This window comes from Microdochium trichocladiopsis (genome assembly GCF_020744255.1).
Source record: "Microdochium trichocladiopsis strain MPI-CAGE-CH-0230 chromosome Unknown B0I36scaffold_2, whole genome shotgun sequence".
Taxonomy (NCBI): domain Eukaryota; kingdom Fungi; phylum Ascomycota; class Sordariomycetes; order Xylariales; family Microdochiaceae; genus Microdochium; species Microdochium trichocladiopsis.
In genome coordinates, this window is record NW_025763545.1 from 2637834 (window position 1) to 2657572 (window position 19739).

At 55.0% G+C, this 19739-nt stretch overlaps 7 protein-coding genes across 7 annotated transcripts; 2 read left to right on the forward strand and 5 right to left on the reverse strand.

The window, feature by feature from the left end:
• Positions 1-411: 411 nt before the first annotated feature.
• Positions 412-1479, reverse strand: B0I36DRAFT_235872 (ADP-ribosylation factor family-domain-containing protein; the record flags this gene model as incomplete). Its single annotated transcript, XM_046149432.1, has 5 exons — positions 412-624; positions 741-886; positions 971-987; positions 1102-1212; positions 1421-1479. 5 exons carry the CDS (start codon positions 1477-1479, stop codon positions 412-414), a joined length of 546 nt encoding a protein of 181 aa, XP_046017006.1.
• A 708-nt stretch (positions 1480-2187) lies between these two features.
• On the reverse strand, positions 2188-7130 carry B0I36DRAFT_72433 (uncharacterized protein). Its single transcript, XM_046163278.1, has 5 exons — positions 6794-7130; positions 4385-6734; positions 3965-4322; positions 3142-3910; positions 2188-3087 (listed from the first exon to the last, which is right to left on the reverse strand). Exons 1-5 carry the CDS (start codon positions 7035-7037, stop codon positions 2342-2344), a joined length of 4467 nt encoding a protein of 1488 aa, XP_046017007.1. The 5' UTR covers positions 7038-7130; the 3' UTR covers positions 2188-2341.
• Positions 7131-8918: 1788 nt separating this feature from the next.
• On the reverse strand, positions 8919-12430 carry B0I36DRAFT_315006 (peptidase M16 inactive domain-containing protein). The gene is made up of 4 exons (XM_046152835.1): positions 12005-12430; positions 11086-11940; positions 9395-11030; positions 8919-9338 (listed from the first exon to the last, which is right to left on the reverse strand). Exons 1-4 carry the CDS (start codon positions 12251-12253, stop codon positions 9028-9030), a joined length of 3051 nt encoding a protein of 1016 aa, XP_046017008.1. The 5' UTR covers positions 12254-12430; the 3' UTR covers positions 8919-9027.
• Positions 12431-14412: 1982 nt separating this feature from the next.
• B0I36DRAFT_72492 (uncharacterized protein) lies at positions 14413-15717 on the reverse strand. Its single transcript, XM_046163280.1, has 3 exons — positions 14997-15717; positions 14540-14940; positions 14413-14484 (listed from the first exon to the last, which is right to left on the reverse strand). Exons 1-2 carry the CDS (start codon positions 15447-15449, stop codon positions 14554-14556), a joined length of 840 nt encoding a protein of 279 aa, XP_046017009.1. The 5' UTR covers positions 15450-15717; the 3' UTR covers positions 14413-14484; positions 14540-14553.
• Positions 15718-15966: 249 nt separating this feature from the next.
• B0I36DRAFT_359521 (NADH-ubiquinone oxidoreductase) lies at positions 15967-16644 on the forward strand (the record flags this gene model as incomplete). The annotated part of the gene is made up of 3 exons (XM_046158143.1): positions 15967-16257; positions 16345-16512; positions 16582-16644. 3 exons carry the CDS (start codon positions 15967-15969, stop codon positions 16642-16644), a joined length of 522 nt encoding a protein of 173 aa, XP_046017010.1.
• A 1049-nt stretch (positions 16645-17693) lies between these two features.
• On the forward strand, positions 17694-18203 carry B0I36DRAFT_372146 (uncharacterized protein; the record flags this gene model as incomplete). Its single annotated transcript, XM_046160084.1, has 2 exons — positions 17694-18038; positions 18108-18203. 2 exons carry the CDS (start codon positions 17694-17696, stop codon positions 18201-18203), a joined length of 441 nt encoding a protein of 146 aa, XP_046017011.1.
• A 356-nt stretch (positions 18204-18559) lies between these two features.
• B0I36DRAFT_372147 (nucleotide hydrolase-domain-containing protein) lies at positions 18560-19438 on the reverse strand (the record flags this gene model as incomplete). Its single annotated transcript, XM_046160085.1, has 2 exons — positions 18560-18834; positions 18901-19438. The coding sequence occupies 2 exons, from the start codon at positions 19436-19438 to the stop codon at positions 18560-18562; spliced, it is 813 nt and encodes a 270-aa protein (XP_046017012.1).
• Positions 19439-19739: the final 301 nt, after the last annotated feature.

Sequence of the window (19739 nt, forward strand, 5' to 3'; positions counted from 1 at the left end):
TTTGAGGATCGGATTGCAAAAACCCCGTCAAACGCGAATTCCATCGAGAACAATGAGGGGCAAACACACTTCCGCGAACAGTCTTGTCGCCATAGCTAAAGTGCCCGCAGGGTCTCAACGCACGCAGTGTCTCACTCTGCCCGCTCCTCCGCCATTCCACACACACACCCGCGATGACTTCCTCCCCAGCCTTGCGCATTCTTTCCACAGGACATTCCATGCCGCTCCCCCATAAACGGCCGAGAGGACCCTGGAATCGGCCTTGGTCTCGCACTAGATTCTGAGACCAGTCGGCCTCCTGCCTGTCCACAGCGGGAAACCTCACATGGCCTAGTCTGCAGGCCCCAGAACCACCACGTCTTGCGCTCCTCGTCTTCCACCACGATTCCTCTTCTAGTGCCGTTGCCCACATCAATATAGGAACAGGCGAGCCTTGGCATCCTCGACCACCCAGGCCAGCCCCTCGCGCAGGTTCTCGCCCGTCATCGCGCTGCACCGCAGGATCTTCCACTGGTGCGTCTTGATGCTCGCAAGCTGCAAGCCTGCCATAACCTCCGCCTCGTCCATGCACCCAGACACGTCCGACTTGTTTGCAAACACCAGCAAGCTCGCGCCGGCGAGTCGCTGTGTTTTGGGCGCAACAAAAAGCGTTTCGTCAGTCATACATTTAGTAGGAGTAAACATGGGACACAGCAGAAATGTTTCAAGCTGTCGGTCCCTTGGGCCACAATGTGACTTACCTCCTCCTGCAGCAGCCCGTGAAGCTCCTCCCGGCAGTCGTCTATCCTCAGCCTGTCCGTCACGTCGACGACCCATATCAGGGCGTCCGTTTTCTCAAAGTAGTTGCGCCAGTACGACCGCAGTGTCTTCTGGCCTCCGACGTCCCCTATGTGTGACATTCAGTATAGGTATTTCGTGAAAGGAGTAGTAAAGTAATGTCGTCGGCTGAAACAATGGTGCCAACACGTACATATGTTCAACTTGTATCTAATCACCAGAAAACAGACACACCCGAGCGTTAGCTCAGCTCAGTCCTAGCCCACGGGCGGTTCGGAAAAGCTCCAGAAGTGAAGCAAATCTCGGCGGAAGGGAAAAGCTCACCCCTCAAAGTCAATAGTCTTGATGATGAACCCCAACGTGGGGCTGACGGTGTTGACATCCTCGTTCATGATCTTCTTGACAATCGTCGTCTTTCCGGCGTTGTCCAGTCCCCTGTATGCCGGCGCCCCCCACTGGTTGTTAGCAGATTGGGATCCTGGGCCGCACACAATATGCTGTTTTTATTTTTTCTCGCTCAACACGACAGGATAGTGTTTGACACTCCATGTTGGCCTAGCGGACATAGGAGAGCGGTAAAATCATCCAGTCTTGGTTGGTGGATCGTGGCAGGCAGAGAGAGAGGGAAATAAAGGCAACTCACAACATCAATATCCTCATCTCCTTGTCCTTCAGCCTCGCTTTGCGCAGGATGGACAACATCTTGGCGGCGTGATGCTTGGCCGTCTCCTCGACTAAAGCAAACGAGGCAGGGACTCGCAGGTAGGCGAGAAGGAAAGAGATGTGACCCCAGAACAACAAAGATCAACAGCAACCCCCCCGACGACGATGTAAATCTTGGGGCTTTGCCCGAGCTCAGTTATTTGGCCCGGAAGTCAACGAAACTAGCAAGGAAAAGCAAACGTCGACGTCTGTACCGCGCGTGTTGTATGGCAGTACACGCCCTTGAGACGATACGGGGCTGGAGGAGCCGGTTTCTTGGATGCCACTGCCTAAAGACGATCTCGGCGGCCTTCTCGGATCCGACTAGGGACTGGTGTGGAAGTCGTGTGGAAGTTGAGTACAACAGCTGCGTGTCGTCTGGATCGACGCCTCTAGCATGAGTTGCTCTTTGCGAGGCAAGGGGAAAAGTCCAATGAAACCCGTCGTCCGATATTGAAAGCGTCCTTGCTGTGCTAACCGAGGAGCAGTTCAAAGTTCAGTGTGGTGCTGCGACAAGGCTCGTTCAATTTGGGACGGTTCAGAGCGCCCCCACATTTATCTGTGCTGCGCAGCCAGCTCAAGCTTGCCCCTGTATTTGCCCGTGTGTGATGGGAGTTTTACAAACCTTGAGCACAAGTGGGATATTATGTCGGCCTTCTGAAATATCAGTTCAGCCACTGTCGAGGTACAAATGTCCCGATCCACGATTTACGTTTGAGAGAGAACTTATTCTTTCTAGATAGGCCTTACGGCTTGGATGTACTTTTATTCTCTACTGCTGACCAAGGTGGTTGCGCCAACAATGCATACAATACGGATATATACCTCGAGGCCGAAATTTCAAACGGTCTCCGAATTTGTTCTAGTCACCAAGATGGATCTCTGTAACATCTTCCGAGTCCCTTTCAGACTCTCCGGCTGCCGGCACCTCCAGGACGCCGCCCTTCTCGCCCCAAATCTGTGCCATGTCTTCCCTCGAGGCGCCTCTACGATATGCTGGGGGCAGGTCATCCGTATGGGAGGCAAAGTCTTCGTCGCCAGAGAGTTGGTAGCTTGTCATTCCGGAGTATTCGCGAGGATCCGGACCATCAGGGAATACGTGAACGATCTGCGGGCCGATCAGGCGCTCGCTTGTTGAGCCCTCGTCACCAGAAGATTCGTGCTGAGCTTCATCTGAAGCAGTAGGAGATCCCGGTGTACCTGCAGCTCCCTGATCTTGCTCATTGAGCCGCGCAAAGCTCCAGTTGCTGATGCCATTGATCGACTTGGGCGCAAGAGCGTTGTCTGCAAGGTCAATGCCTTCGTCATCTGAGCGGTTGAGACCAAACCCCATCTCCCGATCACCACCAAGACTTCCGCTGAGCTGGCGAGAAGCTCCGGCTCCTCTGATAGCGCTCGACGACCCAGTTGAGAGGGTAGAGCCCTCGCCGAGGCCCTGGGCTTCCCCCTGCTCGGTCGACTCGTCCGTCGAAGTGATCTCGGCAAACCGCGTGACGATCTCCTTGAAACGCGGTCCACCCAGCGGCACGTCAGACCGACGGCGGTAAAACAGCAGGTAAGCAGCGGGATCCACTACGCTGTCAGCGCTCTTCGGGCTGCATGACGAATCTATTGCACATTAGCAAGCAGCCCTGGTTCCGCCACGCAAATCTGGGGGCTTACCATTGTAATGATACCACTTGTTGTCAAAAAAGTTCTTCGCATGAGCGACGTAGTGCCCTCCACCAAGACCACCAAAATGGCAGTCGACACCAATTAGGTCATAAACCTCTTGCTTGCCCTCTTCTCGATGAAGCACACGCTGAGTAATGTCGAGGTTCTCGACAGGATAGTCAACAAAGACATCCAGCTTGTCCCGTCTATAACCCGCGGAGCTGAAACGCTTCAGATGCATGACCAGGATATCAGGCGTCTTCCACAGGTCAAACTTCTTGCTGGCTCGACGGAAATCCTTGCAGCGCGGACAGTACCACATGTCGTTTTCTGACAGGATCTCGTCCCGTTCGAACTCGTCCAAGCATTGCTCAATCGAGATGCCATTCTTCCGCCTCTTAGCGCGCGTTTGTTGCGTCTTCTCGAGCTGTGGGTCTGCCAAGGTGTCGCAGGAGTTCCATAGAGCATTCTTGGCATCGGAGTTTTCGAAAATCTCTGTGTAGGCGTCCTCGGACCATTCCACAATGATGCCTTCCCTAAGGCGAATCAGAGCACCGCCGTCGGCGCCATCTTTTGGCACAGGCTCGTCCTCTTCGTATGGGTCTTGTTCGGACTCCATAGAACGAGCACGCTTTTCTTCCTCACGTTGCTGTTGACGAAGCTTCTTTTTCCCCCCTTTTCCATACGTCTTGTGGGGTTTCATCTTCTTGCGTCCTCCCCCGGGGCCCTTTGCTACGGGCTTAAATTGCCTGCCGGGCTTGGGTCTTTGCGGCAGTGTCTGGCTAGGGTTAGTCGCGCACGTACTCAGGGCGGAAAGGTGGGCACTATTCACCTTGACTGCCTTTTCATCCTCGTCACTCTCTTCTGTCATGCGTGTCGAAGGTCCCTCGGTATTAGCAAGAGTCTCATCAGAGCTGACGTCCTCGTTAGAGGCTGCGTCGGTGACTGAGTTATCGTTGGCCGTGTTATCGGTGGCGTCGTCGGATGAGGACGGAGATGCAACGACGACTCTAGACGACAGTCTCGGGTACTCTTTGCTATCCTCGATGCTTTGCTGTCCAGTCGGGATCCGGGCGCTGTTCTCGGAAAAATAGCTCATCTCGAACAGATTTTGTAGCTCGGCCGGGAGGAACTTCTTGGGATCTATCCAACTTGGCCGAGCATGGTTGAAGACATGTTTTGTGATGGTCCTAGCGTAACCCCATTAGAATTGCACGGAGGCCCGCGATCTTCAACGACTGGAATAACTTACGAGATCGGCTGATCTGCTGGCTTGCCGCCAGATTCACCTGCAGATGAACTCATCTGAACGTCGACCAGATCGTCCTCGCCTTGAACTGATCTGGCTGCAACTTTACCTTCCAGGGAGGACGTAGAGTCGGAACCATTCGGTCCAATCATCTCAGCCTCAGTGCTCTCCGCTGTGTCCGATTCCTGGAAAATGGGGTTGGCGGATAGGGAGGCAATCTTTTCGAGGACCTTGCGCCTAATGGCGTCCTCGCTGCGCGCTTCCTCAGACGTGACCACAATGAAGTGGGGCACCGCACAACCTTGCCAGCGTGAGTTGAATTGATACGAGGATTTGGCCGTTCCGGGCTTGCGGTGGAAGACTGGAACGAGCAAGTTTGTTGACAATTCCTCCTTCCAGGACCGTCCAGAGGTTGTGTCTAGCATAGACTGGACAGGCACGCCGTACTTTTGCTTTCCGCCTCCAATATTAGTGGGCTTGGCCTCAAGCTCGAAAAACCATGCGTTGTCATTCGTCGTTATCTCCTCGGAAGCGGCGGCCAGATCTGGGTAGGTCTTGTAAAATTTGTCCTTCCACATCTCTGCGCCAAACAAGCGCTCAGGCGGTACGCCGGTGCGTACTGAAATGAACTCCTTGAGAGCCTTGATGCTGGCATGTTTATCAAGCTCCACGTTGATGTCGATTGGTCTGTCATTGAGGGGGAAGAACTTGATGGTGTGGTTCCACTTGCTCTCGACTGGAAGAGGCAGCGTCAAGGTATTGAAGGGGTCGAAGGTAATGCTGACCTTGCTGCAATCCGGACAGACCAGGGTAGACTTGTACATTCCGGTAAAGAGATCAGCAATGACCGAGTCATCTCTCTTCTTTGTTATGTCCCAGACCTGCTCGGCCATGCTGCGAATCGCCTCTGGGTTGTTCACCATGTCGTCGGTGGAGTCGGGTTTCTCGATATACGGCTTCTTCTTTATACGGCTGAGATCTTCCTGTAGGCCATCGAGGAGGAATCCTAGAAACTCTTGCGTGTCTTGCTGGCCGTAGCCCGAGAACGATGGAGCGTATTTCCCAATCGTGTGCTTGAATCTGTTAGGACTAACAGAGCCAGGAGGAGGATCTTTGTACATCTCCTCCAGGAGATATGCGTACTGGCTCGCAACGTCTCCATTGTGGCCGAGCAGATTTTCTCTGTTCAGCTCCTTCTTCCACTCTTTGACAAGGAAATACTTTGTGAGCTCCTCAATATGCCTGACACACTGGAGCGCGGAATTCATGTAGCAGGTGTTACCAAGATTGCTGAGCCCCACACATCCAAGTGTCCGACCGGACTTTCGCGCCCGGCCACGTGTGATAGGGCCTGGGCTTGTGCGCCCACTGCGTGTCCCATCTGGGTGAACAGCTGCAAGGCGTGAAGAATCTCGGTTGAGGTCCAGTGCTGCTGAAGCTTGAGCTGGAGAGTATTGTGTGAGCCACCCGCTGTCTTGGACGAACTCTTCAAGTACGACTGGCTCGTCCTGGGTCAAGCCTAGAGCGCCCAACGTCGTCGGATCGTTGGCACTGGACATTGGATTCTCCTTGTCAGTCGCAACTACCTCTCGCTCAGAATCTCTCTCGAGAGCGAGGAAGGAGTCAACCTCGACAAGCATTTGACTCCAAGCCGGTGATGTTTGATTCTCCTCGCCCCTATCTGGGCTAGCCGGAGGTGTCAGGCTGACTGGACCAGTCGGCGCGGGCGGTTTTGGAATTCTCCAGACTCTGACCCTTTGGCCTCGGTCTATGTCCGTGACCCGCTTTGCTTGGGCCAGAAAGGTTTGGAATTTTGACGTCTTTTCGCAGATTAGTCTCTCCGCCGGGGGGTTCCTAGCTTTCAGGCTCGAGTCGATGGCGATTGGACTGTTGGCAGACCAGACCCGATGCACGGGAAGGACGACTGGATGAAATTCGAAAATGACATTAGGGTTCATTTCGTCTCCAGTGTTATTGGCTACACGACGGATTGGTAGCTGTCCCTTCTTCAGCCCAGGCCACTGCCGCAGGAGCTCCCAAGCTTTGGGTGGCAGTATCTCGAACTGTTCGCTGCCGTACTGTGCCTTGAGGCGGACGAAGAACTTCTTGGACTCGTCCGCCACACCATCACCCACGAGAGGATTTCTGATCGTTTCCCAAATTATATCGGAGTTGTCTACGGGGCCAATCGTCTCAGGGTCGATCTCGGCTGTCTTTTTTGAGGCATCGTCTGGCAGCACAGTGGCCAGCCATTTCTTCGAAACAAGAAATCCTTCCTGCCCAGGCTCCAAGGGCGCAGTGTGCATTTCTTCGGCAAGAGCCCTAATGGTCTTGATGTGTGCCTCGACTTGTGCTGTTACAAAGCGGTTAGTATTGAGATTCATCAGATGTCGACGACTCAAATGTGCGTACTGGGTGACCAAGGCGCAATAGTGTCCTCGGTTGTGACCGAACTTGACTCAGCCATGGTCTCGTCTTGGCTCTCTCCAGAGCCCTGCTCCTCCGGCTTGGAGGGTGACGGCGAGACCTCAGTATGGGAGACAGAAACCATGTCGACATCGACGTCTTTGTCCTGGATCGGTTCTGGCTCCATGCTCGAAGCTGGCCTTTTCAGTGGGGAAGAGGACCTTTCTGGCAATTCTGCGGCACCTCCCATGATGGCTCGATGATGTGTTGTCTTGGTAGCGTATGGGGAGGCGCCCCGTGTGAACGGAAAGGCACCGCTGTTACTTGTTGTCGAGCTCGCTTCCGGGCCCGGCGTGTCGGCACCCCGATCGCTCCCCAGGGACAGGTCGGCGTACGCAGCAGACGGCGAGCTGGCAGCAGACGACGCGTCAAAGGAAATGGATGTGCCGTTCGAGGTCGTGGTTTGCAGCCGCGGAGGAATACCCGAGACTGGTGGTTGTGGTTGTGCTGACCCGGCGCGGACGTATGCGGGTTCGGGGTGTGCAGGGACGGCGGACGAGGCGGAGAAGGAAAAGTTGGCGTCGTCGGCGTCGTCACGCTCGCAGGACTGAATCGGGGTGTCGGCAGACCATAGGTTGTCTGTGGGTGCGGCTTGTGCCGAGAGGCGAGTCACAATCTTCCGTTTCTTTGAGGAAGACGTCTTGACGGTGAGCTGCCCTGCGCAGCTCTGGAAGGTTCGACGAGGTCGGAGGGAGGCTCGACGCCAGTGTAAGCAACCACCAGCAAGGACCAGGCCGAGGCCACAACGAGGCACGGCTTCTTAAGGGGTCTGAGTAAGGTCGTGTGATGATGCAATGTCGCCTTTTGTCGCTCGAGGGGGGCGAGCTGCGAGGACCTCGAATCACGCGGAGAGTGGTGGTGGTGGCTTGGTGGGGAGCAGCGTGAGAATCGCAGAAGCAACGCTAGATCTGCGGTCGGGGGCCTGTCGTGCACCGCCTGGCGTAGGATGTCGAGTCCCGACAGTCTGGCTGCTTGTGGCGGTGAAAATGGGCAGCCTGGTGACCGGGAGAGGGATGTGCCCGGAGTAGGTATCGAGTAATAGTAGTAATGAACTCGAGGCAAAGGTGAGCCGACAGTAACAGTTGAAGGGCCAATCCAGCAACACGCATTGACTCGCTGTGCTGAGGGGTGTGCAGAGCTAGGCGGAGGGGCACGCTGCTAATTACGGAGCCTCGAGCACTGTCGTCTGCGCCGTGTAATGCGGCGGTGGGTGTGGCGGCAGGACGACGTCAGGGGAGGGCCCCTGTCGGTGAAGACCCGTCCGCCTGACAGCGTGCTATCGATAGCAGACGCAAAGTGTTGCTCGTCTTGCCCAAGGTAGTCAACGATGGATATTTCGGGTGTGATGCTGATGCTGACGATGCTGTTGCTCCGTTGTTGTGCTTGTCAATGAATGTCAATTGCTCAACCAAGTCTGTAGCCCGATACATGCCTGGCCAGGCAAGATCTGGCACGGCACGATTCCACGCCGATGTCTCGCTTGCCAGTTGGGAAAAGAAACCAGCCCTGGGAAGTCGCAGCCATGACCCTGCTGCATGCGGTTTGCCATGTAGCGCAACCAGTCCCCCGCAAGGCAGAAAGTTGCGAGCCCACAGGCTTTCATTGGTCCCACCTGCTCCCCTCAAACTTTTTTTTCATCATTCCCGCAGGCACTTTGCATCGCTTCAGTAGGGAGCACGGATAAGGCTCATAGCGTAGCTTCTGACAGGTCTCCAGACGGAGTGGCGTGATGACAGCCAGTCTGTGCAGTTCCAGAGAACCTGAGCAGGCACGAACGAAGAAATACATCAAGCACGGGGTTCCACTCGACCTCCACACGAAGTATGGACAGAAGCATACAGATACTCGCTTGGACTTTTGTCAAGAGCAGAAGGCTAGTGATTGATCCATGCCTGAAAACCTGTTGTTCAGCACGGGTTTTTCTCTGCTTTGCTGTGCCTTCTTCATTGCCCCTGTTCTGGCTCATCGCGATGCCTGTGGATCCTTCCTAGCGTATTTGAGGGATTGCCAAAAAGTGGGACTTGTGTGTTGTGTAATAGTCACATGGGAGGCGAGACTAATCAGCAATGCATCACGATGCGGATACGCTTGACTCTTCTTCTGTTGCCTGGTGTCTTTTCTAATTGTGCCAACGCCTTCCCTCCTTCGAAAGGACATCTACCAACCCTACAGTTATACAATCACAGCTTCGCGTCGCTGTCCTCAAATTCGCTGAGTTGCTGAGTCGGCCGGGCACCAGCGCTGACCACGAGACCAGCCTTGTAATCCCGAACGTTGTCAATGACAACAATTTCTTTGCCATTTGAAGGCACAGAGACATCCTCCTGCCCAGCCGGAACGTCTGCTGGTGTAGCATCACCGCTGACTCCTTGAGCCACGAGGTGGATCGCGAGCTTGGCGCGCTCTGGTGATGTAGGAGCAATGAATGTGCGGTAAAAGTGAATCATATCGTCCTTGGTTAGCTGCGACACTCGAGCGGCGTCCTCTTGCGCTGTTTGGGGTTGAGTTAATGCCATATCAATAACGAGTTTGTATTCACAGACTTACAAGCAGCAAAATCGTAGTACTCGTTGGCAATCTGAGCCCAGTGCCGCCCAGTCTCCTGGTCCAAGTTCTTCAACTTTTCGAGGCGTTTGTTGACCACACTCCGCTTGTGGCTTTCAAAGTCGGCCTCGCTCATCTTTTCCAAAGCCATGCCCTGCGCAGCCAGGAAGAGGTCGACTCGTGACTCTAGGTACTCTGGCTTCTTCTCACTCTGGATGATAACACGGAACCCATACGTTGTCGCACCAGGGCACACACCGGTGAAAACGATGTAACCGAGCTGCTCCTTGGTCCTCAACTGGTCGAAGGCTGGCTCGTGTAGTATCTGATCGAGTAGCTGTGTCTTGGCACGGATACCCCGATCGCCCTTTGGGCCGATGTGGAGGAAATACTCGATACAGTGGTTAACGTTGGCAGGGTCCTTCAATGTCTTCGAGAACAAAAAGTTGGATCCAGGTGGGATGATGAGGGATCGCGCGATGGGCCATTCCTCCTTGGGCAGAACACGAGGCTTCAAGATCGACTCAATCATCTCTGTCAGCTTGAGCGCATCTTGCTTATAGAGATTGCCGTGAACATATGTCTCAATGTGGAGCTGCGACATTATCTGTCTGCAGAAGTGGCGGACTCCGTCGGCAGTGACATCTGGGACTTCCTGCACGAGCTGCTCCACAACATATTCGTGCTGCAAGGTAAGCCACTGCAAGTAATCGCTGACCTGCTGGAAGGGCTGTTGTAGCTCCCAGTTTTGATAGCCTCGATTCAGCCGCTCCCGTACAATCTCAAAGCGGTCGTCGCGGATCTCAAGATCCCGCATCGTAACCAAGACTTGCTCCAGAAGCACAGGAAGCTTGTCGTTATAACCAGAGACCTCGACAAATATGCCGCGACTGTCGAGGCTTACAACATAAGACAAACCGGCGAGGTCGGCATCGTACGAGTACTCCTCAAGAGCGTCTCTCACGAGATCTGTAAAGAGCTTCGCCTTGACGGCATTTTCAGCCGAGGCGAAAATTACTGGGTTTTTGAGGCTGACAATGAGGTTGGCCTTGGGAACCCAAAACGTATCGTCCTTCTTGTACCATGTTCGTGCGATTGTGTCGTTTCTGAGCAGCTTTGGCGAAATCGCAGGCTCCTTGACCTCTTTTTTCTCCACCTCCAGCTTTGTGGGAATAAATTGGTTCTTGCCCGGTAGGTGCAAGGTGGCGAGCCGGTCCTTGGCATCTCCATTCGCAATTCGAGTAAGCTCGGCAAGGAAATCACTTGAAATGTCCTCACTCTTGTACTCGGTTCCGTACCACTTCTCCTTTTGGTCCCAATTCCCCGGAAACTCCCTTGAGATGAGGGTCATGCGGAAGTTGTCAGGCCGTAGCAAATCTAATCCTTGCTTGATGAGCTTGGAGTCGAACTTGCGAAGACGGCTCTGACCGCTCAATAGCCATTCTCGCGGAAGTGGCTTCTGCATGACGGCACATATTTTTGATGTGAACCGGCTCGCAGGAGTCTTCTCCTTAAACTTGAAGTCCACATCGGCCATGCCCTTTTGCTCGTCAAAGATCCACTCCTGGGGCGGGCTCTCGCGCAGAAGAGCCACATACTCGAAGAAGACCTTGACGATTTCTTTGTAGTGCACCAAACCCTAGCAAATATGTCAGCCTGTATGCCGAAATCGCACGCTCAAAATTCAAACGAACCTCCTTCGTCAGGCGGACCTGAAAGTCAAAGACACCAGGCGTTCCCGGACAGATGGGATAGGCGCCTGCACTCAGTGTGTTCGCCCAGCCCTTCGACTTGATGTAGGACATGATGCTGCCTGGGCCTTCGTGGCCGATCAAGTGGCTGATGTACCGACTCGGCTGGCTCTCGAACAATGTCTCCTCGTCCATAAAAGGAAAGTAAAGGTTCAATTCGCGTGAGTCCATTACAGGCTTGGCGCAAACCTGCTTGCAGAGCTGATCTCCAGTCCATGGCAACTCGGCCTCCCACCTATTCTGTGGCAGGTCCTTGTTCGGAATCTCCGCAAACAGTTCTGCCACCCACTTCTCAAGCACGTCGAGAGGCTCTCTGCCCAGCACGCACAGCTTCATCCGGTTGGCTGAGTAATGCGTCTCATGGAACTCCATGAATTTGGCACGGACGTCAACTCCCTTGCCCTCTGGCAGTGTCTTGAGCGTCTCGAGGTTTCCTGTCGAGAAGTGGCAGTATGGATGATTCGGGTTGGACAGGGACTTCTCGAGCTGGTGTAACCGCCAAGTATCGCTCTGTAGGTTCTTCTTGTTCTCGGAGTCGACCGCGCGCAGCTCTCTGTCCAATGTTGATGCCAGAAATAGCGGCGCGATGAAAAACTGGGCGAAGCGGTCCAAAGCGCCGTATAGTGGCGACGGGTTCGACTCGGTGGGCTCTTCGTCGTTGCTGGGTTTTGCGGCGACGTCAAAGTAGTAATTGGTCGAGCAGGCGCCGGTGTAGGCATTTGAGCTTCCGGAATGTGAAGACAGGTACACATTGTAGTCGTTCTCCACGGGGTACTTTTCTGTGCCCATAAACAGCAGCTGCGCCATAGTCAGCCATTGTGACGTCCGCTAAGGGTGTGAATGTTCGTGGGGTTCTTCTTACATGTTCTACTGCGTGGGCCATGCCAGGCATGTCGCTCTCGTCGCTAAAGGCTCCGACATTGACGTCAAGGGCAGCAGAAGCCTTGTCTGTGTCCGCATCGTGGACAAGGAGGGCCTCGAGTTGGTTGGGCAGGCGAATGACACGATAGGCACGATCGTCGACGGAGGGAGTCTCGAGCTGGTCAGTCACTCGCTCGACTTGACTCTGTCGCTGCTGCCTCATGGCGAGAGGCTCAGCAGAAGGGCTCATGCTGAAGTGGCAACGGCCGAAGCGACGCGGGGCACGAGGGAAGATGGCGGCGGCCCGGACTGCGGATCGAGAATGGATACCAAGGGAGACAATGGCAAGGAGAGGGCGGGAGGAGTAAAGAAAAGCCAGCGTTTCTGTGAGGGATTGCAGGCTCAAGCCAAGCTTGCAAAGGAAAGCTGGGCAGGCTGAACGGCGTGTGCGAATGTTTGATGTCGGAGGCTCCTTGAACTGATTCGCGGGGGACCTGGCGGCGGCGGGGGCGGTCCTACGTAAGGTGGTAATATGCAGCAGGGGGGGCCCTTTGGCGTGCTGTTGTGGGTTCAACTGGGGTTCCAGCGGGCGGCCAGGCTGCAGATGCACACGTTGGGCTCGTCGTGCTGGAGGAGGGCGATGATGCAACCACCCGCCTCGGCTGTGAAGTTGTCGACAAGTGTGCGGGTTTTGGTGCTAGATGGCCCGCTAAGCGTGGCCGTAGGCTCGAGCTAAGCAGTGGTTGCGTTGCTTCTACAAGCATGGGAAGCCTACGTCCACAGTCTCTGTGATGTCCCGAGATCCTACTCAAGCTGTTTCTTGCAGGCAATCGGACTACCCCTGGCCGCAAGGGTTCTTGAATCAAAGCCGGGGCCGGTGCTCCGTTTGCCCTATCACAGCTGCACTCATGTGCATTTCTGAAGTCACAATGACTCTGCATTATCAAACCTACCACCTAAGTACCATTGGCATACATACAGGCCCCAGGTGGTAAGATGCCGGGCTGCACGGAACTAATTACAATCACCACCTCTCGGCACATGACGATAAGTTTTTGTCATGGGGTGTTTCAGCCTGAAGGGCCAGCTCGAAAACGGGCTGTTCTTCCATCATCACGCACCATTGGGCTTTGTTGGTTAGAGCAACCTTGAGCAAGCACATCACTGAGTCGTGTTTGCATTTCACCAAAGTGGCCCGTTCCAAATCACACGAGTTGGGCCATGCCCAAGCAAAACCAGTGTGGCAGACATTTTGGCTATTCCAACAATCACATACCTGACCCGAGAGAGGCATGACCTGGTGTTAACCGGTCGTTGCCGCCCCAGCATTCGTTTTATTTGCCTTGATAGAAGCTGCGAACTTCACCGCGAGCATGAATATGCCCAGCATGCAGAGACCCTATGCCATAAATTCCAGGAATGTTTCCCCTCACTCCTGTATGATGGTTGATGTCTTTGGAATGAAGGTGCAGCTCCGTGTCTTGCGCGCTGGTTTGGCACTTGGCCTGCTGGTCTCGCATTGGCCGATTTTCTTAAAAGCAGGGTGCCAGCATCCCTGCACAGAAGAAGCAAATGCACGATGTAGCGGTCTGCAGTCTGGGTGCATCCGAAGACGCCCTGGGATCACCGATACTGCATGGGGCAGGAGACCACAAATGCCCAACGTCATGTGCTGGTGCATTCCCGAGAGGGGCGGTGCAATCCGAAGTACCTATTTTAAGTGGCCGGGGTACAAAATCTATCATCAATAATGTCCAGGGTCCTAGATCGGCACGGGCAATTCGAGGAGGTTTCAGTTCTTGGGCTGCGCTTCCTGCGGATGTGAAGATCAGGCATGGGCCAGACGTCTACCGTACTCTAGGGAAGGATGACGAGGACAGCCAAACACATCGTCGCGATATTCTCCTCTGAAGTTTGATTGAAGACAACATAAAACATGCTATGCATTAATGGAAGCAACAGCTCATGTGGTCTGTACCATAAAGTGTTATTTACTAAATGTGCTGCATCCATCCTTCGCATATGTTCTTCATTGGGCTGCAACCCTAGAAGTCCTTATGTTACAGGCTAACACTATGAAGGAGGATGCGACTCCGCTAGCGAACACAACTCATCGAGAGTGGTCGATACACCGAACTCGGAGTATAAGTTTACACGCCATTCTCAATGGATCCCTGTTGGTCATGAGCAGCACGCATTCTGGCACGAAGCAGCCTCGACGTCCGCAGGCGGATGAGCCGGGTGGCTTACTGACATTCGCGCCCAAGAGATTGGCAATCAAGCCTCTAGCGCAGGTCATGGTGGTGCGAACTGTGCCATGCTGAGAATGCGTCCGGCGCAGTCAAAGGGGCAGCAACTACAGAGGCAGCCACAAGCGCAATGAGGTATCTTGCCAATAATTGAGGCTTCACGTGTTGGTACACCCTCAACTCACGACCGCTGCTGCTGCTCTTGTAAGTTGTAGTGCAAAACAGCGCAATACTAGCACAGTCTCAGAGCTGAAACGACCACAAGCTCGATGCTTTATGAATCTCACCGATGATGTCGAGCTTACTTGCTGCATTCAGTGGCTTTGTGCCCAGGTTTGCCACACTTGTAGCACTTGACTGACGACGTCTGGGGTCTTTTAGTGGACCCAGACCTGGAAAGTCCACCTCCGCCGCCTGAAGATATCGAGTTCAGCTTCACATCCTTTTTGCGACGTTTCCCGGCTAGCTGCGCAGCTCGAGATTGCTCGGCTGTTCGCGTGCCTTGCATGGCCTTGACAGCCCTACGAGCAGCAGCGGCGCGGTCTGGGTCAGATGAATCACGCGAACTTTGACCGTACGAGGTGCGTCCAGCCGGCTCATCACCGGAATCATCAGAATCAGAGTCGGAGTCTGATTCAGAATCAGAGTCGGAGTCTGATTCAGAATCCGATGTGATTGGCTTCTTGATCTATCGGCCTCATTAGTATGGAATGAGGAACTTCACGCTTTTCACTGTGAACACACCTTCTTCTTCTCCATGTTGAACCTCCGGAAAGGCACAGCTGTCTCCGACTCGCTGGCCGAGTCGTCTGAGTCGTTTCCTGCTTTTGTATTTGGCGAATCGATTTGCGCAAAGCCAACCTGTACAACATTCAACAGCGGTTTTACTGCTAGCGACTGATGCTGAGGCGCATTCAATACCCATCGAGCATCGCCGGCGGCAGCAGCATTCCTCAGTACAGCCTCGTGCCTCTTTCGCTCCTCCTCGGCCAACGCAAGTTGTACTGCTTTGTGATCCACCATGGCCTCAATACTGTCGTCTTCTGGCTTGTGGGCAACCTTCCGGCGCTTCGCAGACTGCTCTTCTGATGCAGGTGTGCTCGGGCTGGATGTTGTCGGCGTCGTCGCAGCTCTTTGCATAAACTTCATCGTCAGGAGTCGCGAAGACATGGTCTTCGGGGGTGTTTGAGTCGCCATGGTGACGGATCTGCGCGACCGCCGCGGCACAGGTACGAAGGCAAAGAATAGATGGGTTCAGGTGCTGGGAGTCCTGTTGTTGAACAATCGATGCGGGGACGTTAAGTGCGGTGGGCGTATTCGTCGCACGTTTCTGGCAACGATTAGATCGGTCGCAAGCAAGTTCGAGCACAGCCCGAGGGTGTCGTTCCGGTTGGTTTGGTGAATCTGGTGCTTGTATGTATAAAATGCTCGTCGCAAACGAAGGGTTCGCAAAAGTTCAAGGACTTGCCAGGGTCTCGGGCGACCGCGCCTAGGAACGCCTAACCGGGTAGGTGGCCCGAGCTCGGCATGGCAGGGACGACTTCCACTATGTACCGCCCGCCGTTCAAGGTTGCTGCTTCCCCATTAGCCAATTGGTGCTGGCGCATTTCACCTCACACCCAAGCAGCAGCAGGCCCTCGAGCTGCAACTTCCACCGGCAAAGAACGGTCCACGATCCCACACTTAGCACAACGTCTGGACCACTGACGACAAGATGCTCTCGCGCGCAATCTCCCGACAACTGCCGCAGCGCGCGGTGGCGCTCAGCAAGCGCACTTTTGTCGTCTCGGCCCGGCTCTGCGACGCCCAGGTCAACACCCTTCCGAAGAAGAACGAAACCACGCCGCAAACCACGAGCGAGGACGCCTCACTAGGCGTCACGGAGAACGCAGAGCTTGGTGTCTCGCAAGCACCCAACCGCAAGGAGATCTGGTCCCGGAGCCAGCGGCCGCGGGGAGATGCCATGAGCGGGCCGCGATTCGAGCAGACAGACTTCAGCCTTCAGGTACGCCCTCGGCAACACTTCCGGCAATACACCATGAGCGAGCTGGACGCAACGGTTGCGATGATGTGATGCTGACCCTTGGATAAGCCACAATCGAAAGCTGCGATTGAGCTCATTCACAAGCAGCCGGTGCGTTGGACCCACGACCGGATAGTCGCCTGCGATGGAGGTGGTGGCCCTGCCGGACACCCCAAGATCTTCATCAACACAGACAAGCCAGAGATTGCTGTGTGCAACTACTGTGGTCTCCCTTATGTAAGTGCTTCCCAGTGACTGCCTCCTGGGTGCTTGTGCAGGAGAGATCGGCTGACGTTGAAACAACAGGCCAATGAGCACCACAGGCACCACCTTGAGGCTCTTCCCGAGACGTCTTACCCTCTTGCTTAAGTGGCTTGCCTATATGGCAAAGTGGACGAAGCGCACCACGAGACATGTGTTCAAGGTGACTTTGCGAAGTCGAATGTGTACATATCCTTCGGAAATCGGAAACGACTTCGGTAGCCCAATGAGGAGAAGATAGGTTCGCTCAAGTAATTCAGGCGGTCGCGAAGATCGACAGACTGATCCTGCTGGTGAATCCCGCCAAAATGAGTATCGTGCAGCGATTCCTCAAAGGTTACATCTTGCGTACGGATCGTATGTCCTGGTTTTTGTCACGGAGAGCATCCACAAAATGGCGACACCCTAGACATATTCCTTTCGTCGCTCTGCATTTGTCTAGTCAATCGAGCTTTTTCAACCCAGTGCTGCGTCGTTCAGGAATAAAAGAGTGTCGCCTCATTCGAGCTCTCTGTTCGGTGATGGAAAATCGCGAGATCCGTGCCAGGGACACCAGGGACATCCATGTTTGGGCGGCCGGCCGACCACTCCTCTCAGCAGTCATACTAACATCCTCATCCAAGCCTGCTCCTAAGTGCCTCTCTTCTGTTTCACTGTATTATGCAGGTGTACCCATTCATTTTGCGTACAGCTGTTTATGATGAAGAGCAACTTCTGCTCCGCGCAGTGCCCCGGTCTTGGCTGAACATTAAGCCTCGTCCCTCGTGAAGCTCAACCAATCCACAAAACCCCACCACAAACCTCCATTACCACCCAATCAGTCCCCAAGAACCCTCTCCAGCACACCTCGATGAGAGAAAGCATTGCAGGCAATGCCGTCATCCACAAGCAGCAGCAGCACCACGAGCTCAAACACAAGCCTCTACTCCCTTCTTCTCCTCCTCGGTATACTTGTCGCTTTGTTTCCAAGCCTCTTCCATTCTCTGTGGACGCTGCCGTTCTCACTGCTGGCCTATACTTTTAGCAGGGCCACGACGTCATCGCCGCCTGGCATTGCACCCACCACAACTCCCAACACCGACTGCTGCACCGTCACCACCACACATACCGGGCCCCAGCAACAACAGCAGCAACCAACACCGCCACCGCAAAGCACCATGTCCTGGTCCCAGAAGCAGTTCACCCTCCCGCCTCGCAGCCGGGGCTCGTACCTGATCACCGACCACGTGGTCTCGGCGCTGCCCGAGCTGCGGGACTACAAGGTCGGCATCCTGCACCTGTTTGTCCAGCACACGTCGTGCGCGCTGAGCCTCAACGAGAACTGGGACGACGACGTGCGCGCCGACATGAGCGACGCGCTGGACCGCATCGCCCCTGAGGCCGGCGCCAAGGGCGAGGAGCTGTACCGCCACTCTGCCGAGGGGCCCGACGACATGCCCGCGCACATCAAGAGCGCGCTGGTCGGCGCGAGCGTGACGATTCCCATCCGGGATGGCAAGCTTGTAGGTGTTGACATGATTTGTGGACGAGGGTTTTCTTTCTGGACGGTTACTGATGTTTCACTGTGATAGGCAACTGGCACATGGCAGGGTATTTGGTATTTGGAGTTCAGGGCAGTCAAGCACACAAGACGTGTTGTGGCAACGATTCAGGGCGAGAAGGCGTAAAGTGTCATGTTCTCACAGCAATGCACCAGTATCAAGAAGCAAATAGCTCTTTCACGACACAATGGAGACCACAACACGAATGTCTCCTTGTCGCGTTTATGCTTGCCATTCCTCAGCATGCCACGTTCTTGGTGATATCGAACCAACATCACCTTCCTAGTGCTGAGCTTCCCAGAAGCGTCCGCCATGAGGGATATCCTTCGTTCATCTATTTGTGCCGCAATGTTGTTTGCGCCGTACGCCTGAAATGACCAATCCATGCTGCTCCCCAACGCCATACACTTTTCTTGTGCACTTACGTGCATCATCAAAATTTATGTTTTGTGGCCTGCGCGCCCGGCTCGTGAGGTCTCGGCCTATGCAGTGCCGTTCTCCTCCTCCTTGGCGTCGTTCATGTCCTCATCGCCTCCACTTCCGCCAGCCAGCACCTTCGTCTTGGGCACGTATCCATCCGGGCCGACTCCTGGTGTCGCCGCGACAACCTCGTCGTTCTCGTTAACAAACTCGAAGTTGTATTTGCTCAGGAGGTGCGGTATCGCCGAGAGCTGGGGTCCGTATCGTGCAGTGTTGTCGTAGAGCTCGAAGAGCGGGACGGCGAGCAGCTTCATGTTCTTGGGCACACTCAGAACCTCTGTCGGGGTACAAAGTCAGCATAATGCATAGTAAGAGGCCGGGCGCCGAGCAGTGGGATACGTACTGGACTTTGGCAGCTCGATGAAGTAGAGCTTCTTGCACTCCTTTGGCCGCGTGACGTGCGCGGGGATGAAGGGGTACATGAAGGTCTCAAAGTTTGGCCGCCACCACTGTGCCAGGCAGTCGCCGACGTGCCAGTCACCAGCCTCCTCGCCCTCGCCTATCCTGCCGACGGGCGCCAGTCGCTCGTCGAGGCGGGCCTTGAAGCCGTCGACCTCGTCGTCCTCAGGCCGCAGGTAGTCTCCGGGCAGCTTGAAGAAGGCGTTGGCGATCTGGAGCATGAGGATGTGCGGGTGGTTGTGCTCGTGGCAGACGAGGATGCCCTCGCAGGTGCGGCGCATGCCGTGCGCATTGTAGTGCTCCTCGAGGCGCTTGAGGCGCGCAATGACCGACGGGTCTTCCTCGGGCTGCGTCTCCTTGACGCCGAACGTGTAGTTGGACAGCGGGTACAGCTTGATTGTCTGCGGCTGGTTCGCGTTGAAAGGCAGCGGGATGATGGGCGGGTTCTCCGACTGGAGGGCGGTCGCAGTGACGGTCGACATGGTGGCGGCGCGCCGAGGGGGCTTGGCTGTAGGCGGATAATGCAATGTTCGGTCTTCGTGATGGCTGTTGTTTTTGTGCTTCAGAAGAGCAGGTTGGGGGGCAGTGCGGAGCGCCAAACAGGTGGGTTGTAGTGATCTGGAGCTTGGAGGCTTGAGCTTGGAAGCCCTGAGGCTCTGTTTGGCTGGGGACCTGGCCTGAAATCCAGGGACGCAAGCTCGAGCTCCCAGCCGGCAGGCCAGCCCTTGCGGACCTGCCATTAGCGCTAGAGCTGTACCGGGAAGGCGGTCAACCTTGAGCTCT

What these genes read in the sequence shown, in the direction of transcription:
- B0I36DRAFT_72433 (XM_046163278.1), bottom strand. Translation starts at nt 7,037, where the DNA reads ATGGGAGGTGCCGCAGAATTGCCAGAAAGGTCCTCTTCCCCACTGAAA. An exon ending in AGGATGAAAAGGCAGTCAAG is followed by an intron (nt 3,911 to 3,964) that starts GTGAATAGTGCC and finishes AACCCTAGCCAG; the next exon opens with ACACTGCCGCAAAGACCCAA. An exon ending in CAAGTGGTATCATTACAATG is followed by an intron (nt 3,088 to 3,141) that starts GTAAGCCCCCAG and finishes AATGTGCAATAG; the next exon opens with ATTCGTCATGCAGCCCGAAG.
- B0I36DRAFT_315006 (XM_046152835.1), bottom strand. Translation starts at nt 12,253, where the DNA reads ATGAGCCCTTCTGCTGAGCCTCTCGCCATGAGGCAGCAGCGACAGAGT. An exon ending in AGGTCCGCCTGACGAAGGAG is followed by an intron (nt 11,031 to 11,085) that starts GTTCGTTTGAAT and finishes CATATTTGCTAG; the next exon opens with GGTTTGGTGCACTACAAAGA. An exon ending in GTACTACGATTTTGCTGCTT is followed by an intron (nt 9,339 to 9,394) that starts GTAAGTCTGTGA and finishes AACCCCAAACAG; the next exon opens with CGCAAGAGGACGCCGCTCGA.
- B0I36DRAFT_72492 (XM_046163280.1), bottom strand. Translation starts at nt 15,449, where the DNA reads ATGGCGACTCAAACACCCCCGAAGACCATGTCTTCGCGACTCCTGACG. An exon ending in TCAACATGGAGAAGAAGAAG is followed by an intron (nt 14,941 to 14,996) that starts GTGTGTTCACAG and finishes TGAGGCCGATAG; the next exon opens with ATCAAGAAGCCAATCACATC.